General features: G+C 37.6%; 1 protein-coding gene across 1 annotated transcript in view; it reads right to left on the bottom strand.

The window, feature by feature from the left end:
* Positions 1-1053: 1053 nt before the first annotated feature.
* LOC131417239 (schlafen family member 5-like) overlaps positions 1054-7838 on the bottom strand; it is a 32317-nt gene continuing 25532 nt past the window's right edge. Inside the window, exons 5-6 of the mRNA XM_058560393.1 lie at positions 5047-5767; positions 1054-4874 (exon numbers count right to left, since the gene is read on the bottom strand). Of these exons, the coding sequence (XP_058416376.1) occupies positions 4064-4874; positions 5047-5767 (1532 nt within the window). The 3' untranslated portion in view covers positions 1054-4063. The remainder of the gene's footprint in view (positions 4875-5046; positions 5768-7838) is intronic.

Genomic DNA, 7838 nt, shown 5'->3' with positions numbered 1-7838 from the left:
CCATAGATCCAAGGAGCTCTCAACAAACCTCAAGCACAAGAAATTTTTTTAATTACTGAAAATCACCATAATTAAGTTGCTTAAACCAGTAGTAAAGAAAAAATCTTAAAAGCAGTCAGAGAAAAATGACACACTATGTACAGAGGAACAAAAATAAGAATGACAGCAGATTTATCATTGGAAATGATGCAAGATAGAAGACAATGAAGCAAAATATTTAAATTACTGAAAGACAAAACTACCAACCTAGGTCTCTACCCAGCAAAACTATCTTTCAAAAACAGGAGTGAAATGAAGACTTTTTTCATGATTTCATATTTTCAAAATCTGAATGACTTCATCAGCAGCAGACCTACACTATAAGAAATGTTAAAGAAATTCCTTTGAACTGAAGGAAAATGAGGCAAGATGGAAATCTAGATTCACACAAAGGAATAAAAACCACCAGAAATTGTAACTGCATATGTAAGTATAAAGAACTCTTTTTCATATTATGTAAACCTCTTTAAAAGATAATATCAACATATTATGGGATTTATATAGAAGTAAAACGTATCTCAACAATAACACAAAGTCTTGAAAAGGAGAAATGGAAGAATACTGTTGTAAATACTTTATACAATACAGGAAATAGTATAATATCACTTGAAGGTAGACTGTGATAAGGTCAAAGATATATACTGTAAACCCTAGAGCTACCACTAAAATAACAAAACCAAGAGTTATAACTAATAAACCAGTAAAAGAGATAAAATGTAATCATTAGAAAATACACAATTAAGGGGCCAGCCTGGTGGCACGGCAGTTAAGTTCGCATGCTTCCCTTCAGTGGTGGCCCAGGATTCACCAGTTCGGATCTGGGCATGGACCTATGCACCGCTTATCAAGCCATGCTGAGGTGTCCCACATAGAGCAACTAGATGGATGTACAACTATGACATAAAACTATCTACTGGGGCTTTGGAGAGATAAAAAGGGAACAAAGAGGAAGATTGGCAACAGATGTTAGCTCAGGGCCAATCTTCCTCAAAAAAAATGCACAATTAAGTCAAAAGGATGCAGAAAAAGAGGAAAAAAGGAAACAAAGAATATAGATGAGAAAATAGAAAAAATTTGCAATAGGGTAGATTAAAACCCAAAGATAACAATAATCCCACTAAAAATAAATGGTTTAGAAAGTGGGTGAAGGAAACAGGGGATCCTTCTGTACTACTCTCTACTACCTTTGCAACTTCCTATGAATCTCTAAGTATTTCAAAATAAAACATTTAAAATGAAATAAACACCTCAATTAAAGGGCAGAAATTGTCAAGTTGGATTAAAAAGCAACTGAATGAAAATAAAAATGCAACACATCCATTGTCTTCCTGTATTGAATATTTCTCTGGAGAAATCAGAAGCTGGCATGATCCTTCACACAGATAGTTAGATTTTTCTGCTCGGATTGTTTAGAATTCTTTCAATCTGAGGATTTATTTTAGGAAAAATTTCCTATATTATATCTTAGAATTTTTTCCTGTGCCATTTATTTAGTTCTGTACTTCATATCCATTCTTAGTGGATCATTTTACTCCAGATATATCTTCTTTATAATTACCTTAATATTTGTCTTATTTCTCTCCGTTTGTGTGACTATCTTAAGGCTTCCTATATGGCACAAATTGAGTTTTCAATTTCTTGTTGTTTCTAACTTATTTTTCCTCTGTAATGTTTCACAATCTGTTTCCTTAGCAATACCCCTATTCAACTCTTTTCACTGCTTTATCATTTTGTCTTTCAACTCTTGTTTTATTGAATTTACGGACTTCTCAAATTCTTCTATAGCATGAGACACTTGTGGGAGTTTACTTTTGTCCCTGGAGTTATACTTCCTTTCAGGGTAGGCTCTTCATCTGGCTCATATGATGTTTCTTTTTCACATTTTTCCCTATAGTCTTTGTGTCTGGTTATCGTGCCACTTATCTTTCTAATGCTTAATAAGAGCAGCTCAGTATAGTCTTTCTATGTACTTTAAGATGGTACGAAAGGACTCTCTTTGACAACTTTCTTTTATAAAGTAGAACTTGTTTGTCTTCCTCTCCAGTGTATAGGTGGAGGTCTGGGTGGAATCTTTCATGTACTTTTCTGTAGCCTGATCTGATTTTGTGTTATATGAGGCCCTCACTGTTAGCCTGGCTTGTACTCTTGATAGTTGCCTATGAGATTCCATTAACTCCACTATACCAAGGGGCTCTTTCCTATTCCTGTGTGCTTTTCCTCCTTCATTGTAGTCACATGAAACCCTAAAAAACACTTCCTATCCCTATAGAGAGTCCTCAAGGACAGTCAGGGACTTCTACTCTTGAGGGTCTCCTTGTGTTTCCCTGGGCCACCTACTCAATGCCTCAGCTGCCACTCTTGAAATTGGTCATATTAATGAGAATTCTGGTTTTCTTTCTTTCATGTACCCTCTTTATTCAGTACTGCTTTGGGCAGGTGAGATAGTAGCTATGACTTTATATTACTCTTTTTTATTCTATTTTTTATGTCAATATACAGCTATCAGATGTTTATGGCATGAGGTTGAGCTCCATTCTTTGCTTCTCTCTAGCTGGTAAACTTTTGGCTGTAGTTTTACTAATTTTGCTTATTCTTTTAGGTGTTGGTAAAGGGAGAGTCTATGATCTGAATTTTTTCAGCTCTTTATTGAGAATTGCCAATTTTTATATTAATCATTTTATTTTAAATATCTCTCTCTATACTATCCTAGAGTAAGTGATTTGCAATATATTTCAAGTTAGTTATAAATCATTTCACAATAGATTAATTCCATGCTTTCGCATGGGCATGTCTTAAAATTTTAGAAGTTCTAATATTGTAACCAGCTGCCAAAAATAATCAATTCTAGCTTCAAGTTCATACTCCTTACAATGAGATTTAAATTTCTCTATTCTTAGGAAATAGTAGAGTCTTTCTGTATTCAATAGAGAATTAACTCTCTGAATTTTTTAGTTTCTGTCCCTCAGAAAAGAGAGATTTGTTTGGCTTGAAATATTGGGAGAATTTCTGAGAGACCTATGGCACACAAGGAGTTTGCACTTCTGCAGCAATAGCCTTTGAGAGACTCCTTGAAACCCCGAAGACTCAGCAGAACAAAGATATTGGATTTACTTTATCATTTCATTGCTTATTAAATTAAATAAAAAATAAAATGTAACCTTTGAGTCCAGTAATTCATCCTCTTGAAGACCCTTTCATTTTAAAATTAATGAATAAAACACAATATGTCTCCCTGGGGAACTGTGGCCATCTTACCTTTGTGTAGTAACCTAAGATTCTCCACAGGTACAATATTAAAGCAGAGCTAAAGAGCTGAGATGCCAAATAACCAAAAGGCACACACAAAGTATTTTAAAACATAGTGATCAAAAATACTAATGCCATTAAAAGAAAGAACATGGAAAATAATGAAGTAATGTAATGTGGTCTTCCAAAAAATTATAACTTGCACCTTCTGATCTTACATTTTGAAACATATCACAACCACTCTTGGCCCATAAAAGGCCAGAAACGCTACCCTTCTCCATCCTTCATACTCTCCCAGGACATCGCACTCAAGCAATTTTGCACCACAGCTGTGTTAAACTAATGAAAATATCTGAGTCTGCCTGGCACTCTTGGCTCAAAGATCTTCTCGTGACTTCTTCCCTCACGGAGGCTTCCCTGACTGCCCTGAATAACCCCTCCCTCTACCTACCTACCTACCTACTCATGCACGTGCGCGCGCGCGCGCACACACACACACGCACAATCTCTGCAACTCAGCGCCTCTAATTAGTACTATGATGTCTCATTACTATCTAAAATTCCTTCTATCTGTTTACTTGTCTGTGATCTGCCTCTGCTCCAAAGAAGGAATCTTGTCTGTCTCATTTGCTATCCCCAACCCCCAGCACCTAGAAGAGTATGTGGCTCACAATGAGTGCTCATTAAACATTTGATGATTAAATGTTTAGATCCAATAGTTTCACAGTTAACTAGAGATGAGAGCTACCTAATTGTTTCTTAGACCGGGATCTTCTTGTCAGATAGAAACTTTCAGAATATACAGATGTTTCTTTGCCCTGGAAGCTAGACAGAGCAGAAGATTGTGGGAAACAGCTGGCTCAGCTGCCACTGGATTGACGCCAAACACGATGTTTCTTTCCAGGCCCGAAAATCGACGGACACTGTCTAACACGATGTGATTGCCCGCCATATCTGTCGCGTCCTTGATCCGTACTAACAGATCATTTCCCTCATCGAGCTGAGACATTCTTCTCCTCCTCATTGCTCTTAGAAGCTTCTCTTTATATATTTCCACTTCACTTGCTTTGCTGAAAAGCACAGCAATATCCTTGGGGGAATAAGCATTCCTCAAGAGAAACTGGCACCTCTCTGCTAGCTGGACCACCATCTCCTCCAAGTCCGAGCACTCCACAATCTGGAAATTGCCTGGGACACCCTGAACCCATTTAGCTTCATGGACCATCTCCAGGCATGCAGGGGGGATGTTAGGTGGAGGATTTTCTGTGACCTCCTGCATTACTTTTTGTAGGTAGTTGGCTATTGGATCTGCATTGCGGACCACTCTGGTGAGCTCTTCTTTTGGATCCTGGTCTAAGAAATGGGGCAGGCCGTTGCAACTCAAGTGGCTGGTCTGAAAGTAGTCCAGAAAGATCCAGAGAATTCCTCGGTTACCGTTTTCTCTCCGAGTGATGGTTCTTGCCTTCTCATACCAGTCCCCATCTTCAGTGCGGAAATTCTGAGCTTCATCGATGATGATGTGTTGAGTCCTTTCAAAGTTATTTTTCATGAAGGTTTTCCGGGTCACTGCCTGGCAGATATTTTTCTTGCTGAAAATGTAAGAAATATAGTCAAGTTTCCCCAATCAAACAAAGGAAGCTAATTCTACTCTTAAACTCCTCTGAAAATAGTAAATAGAACATGACTCTTAGCATGTAAACTTAAAGCCACATCAGTCAGAGTTACTCAAGAAAAGAAAGTGAATATACTTAGGCAGCGTACCTCACAAACTTCATCAGGGGCTGGTTCTCACAGACGTAGAGAATGTCACCTGGTTGACAGCCAAACACATTCCTGATCTTCTCCATGATCCTAAGAGCCAGGATGGTCTTCCCTGATCCAGGTAAGCCGTGAACAAACAGCTCTCTGGTCTTGCGAAGGTTCTTTGAAAGCAACTCATACTGTTTATCTGTGAGTAGGTTCAAAACCTCAGAGCCCAGCTCTTCACTTAAGAAAGATCTGAACCCAAGCAGGACTATCACAAGGGACTGTAACAGAGCTTCCATGTGCTGGGTGGTCGTAAGGTTGTAGGACTCGGGGTAAATTTGCAAATCAGAACCATGAAGGGCGTTTGCGGTTCTATCAGGATTCAACAGGAAGACCAAGGGAGTGATGCACAGTTTCCCAGTGTAGCCACCTGTGTTCACCAGCTTCAGCTTTAAGGAACAGGCGACTCGCAGAGAATAGTCCTTCCAGCCCTCATCGCACTCACTGAGGATGGTGTAGAGGAGCAGGATGTTGTTCTGGGAAAGTAGAAGAGCATCGCAGATTACTCCCTGCTTCTCTGGCAGACCCAAGTCCACAGCCCAGCTTCGAGAAAAAATCAAGATTCCTCGAGAGACAGAGCGCATTTCTCTATTGATTAAGTCTCTGAGTCCTTTATGTTGTGAGATCAATTCTTTGTAGAGGCTGTCTGGAGTATACACCACTCTGTCTGAAAATACTAGACAGGGAGAGAATTGGAATACATAATCATCACTACGTGTAAAAGATTCAATCGACATTTAGACCCTACTGTGTGTCAGCCCTAGGTTATGCATTAGTAACAAAAAGATAAAACAATTCCCAGTCCAATGGAGCTGATAATTGATTGGCATAAACAGAGACAAACAATAATTATGACCCAAAGTGATAAATGCAATGGGAAGGAAGTGCACAAAGCACTATGTGAACACCAAGGAGACGTACAGCTTAAGAAAGAAGAAAATATGAGTCTTATGAAGGAGACACTTGAGCTGTTTCTTAAAGGATCACTGCGAGTTAGCCAGTAGAAGGACGGTAGAACAGAGAGCGAGGCAAAACAGGATTCATGAGTAAAGCACAAGAGACAAGCAACAGCAAGCTCCATTCAGGCAACTCCAAGCAGTGTGTGTTGCTGACACCTAAAGTGAGAGGGAAAGAGGTGGCGATGATGGTGGGGAGGAAGGCACTATAGTGCCATCCTAACACCTGGCAATGCTGACTATAGTTAACAATACTGTATTATATACTTGAAAGTTGCTGAGAGGGGTCTTAAATGTTCTCACCACACGTACCCACACAAATGATGATTATGTGAAGTGATGGATACGTTAATGTTAATTAACCTTATCACGGTCACCATTTCACAATATATACATGTATGAAATCATCGTACTATACACCTTACACATGATGTTACATGTCCATTATATCTCCATAAAACCAGAAAAAAAAACACCTGGCAAAGGTTATATACTATATGATTTCACCTACCTGACATTCTGTGAAAGGCAAAACTATAGGGATGGAGAACAGATCAACGGCTTTTAGGGGTTGGGATTGAAGGAGAGTTTGACTACAAAGGGGGAGCATGAAGGAGTCTCTTTTGGGTGTTGGAATTATTGTCTATCTTGACTGTGGTGGTAGTTACATGAATCTCTACATATTTGAAATCGCTTAGAACAGTATAACAAAAAAATTCCATTTTACAGACGTAAATTTAAAAAATTAATTTTTAAAAGTGCTTTTTAAAATGAGTTTTGGATTTTTCTATGTGTATACAAAAGGTTCTTAAACCTTTTGAGGTGACAAGCCCAAATCTGGAATCTAACCAAAACTATAAGCCCTCTCCCCAGAAAAAAACTCAAATACACATAAAATTTGAATTTCTAAGTGAGGGTGGGGGAAGAGACAAGGATGAATCCAGATTTCTGTGCTTGGCTGGATGGAGAATGGACTCCCCAATCGATAGAGATAATGTAGAAGAAACAGCAGAAAAAGAATACTTGATACAGAATAATATGCAGACTATATAGAAGAAATAGAAGATTGTCAGAGTAGGAGATTGATTTTGGAAATGCTCAGTTTGGAATATCTGTGGTACATGACGCTGTTCAGCAAGCAATTGGACACAACAGTAAAGTTTGTCCAGGCTCAGAGAAATACTAGCTTTATTTTCCATAAAAGTGGACTAAACTAAGGACACCTCCTGCTGCTATTTTGATTTAACATCATTCTGGAATTATTGGCCAATGAACTGAAACAAGTAAAAGAAATAAAACGTATAAAAATAGGAACAGTTAGTTCAAAATTACCTTTCCTTTTGCATTAATAAGATTATTAAGTAAAATGTTTGGAAATAGTATAATGTACATTTTAAAACTAAGAGCTTTCCTACATGCCAGCAATTCACAATCAGAAATTATCATCATATAAAGATCCCATGCTAGGAATAAAATTTAATATTTTGAGTAATAATGTGGATAAAACTTTGAAACAATTGAGAGATATACCATATTTCACTGATTATAAATGTACTTGAATATCTCTAAAATCAAGATACCTCGTATAATTTAATTGGCCATATTTTCTTTTTCAGTGGTAAATAAATAATAGTGCAATATTGTTTTCTTAAGTTTGATGAAATATGGTAAAAGAAGACTTGAATAAATGGCCAAACATTTCACATTCAATTATGAAAAAAATTCACTGTTGTAAAAATGACAGTTCTTTCCAAATTAATTTATCATTTTCACTTAAATGCCATAAAAATA

The sequence above is a fragment of the Diceros bicornis genome, chromosome 18 (genome assembly GCF_020826845.1).
Source record: "Diceros bicornis minor isolate mBicDic1 chromosome 18, mDicBic1.mat.cur, whole genome shotgun sequence".
NCBI lineage: Eukaryota > Metazoa > Chordata > Mammalia > Perissodactyla > Rhinocerotidae > Diceros > Diceros bicornis.
This window is presented reverse-complemented; position numbering and strand designations above follow the sequence as displayed.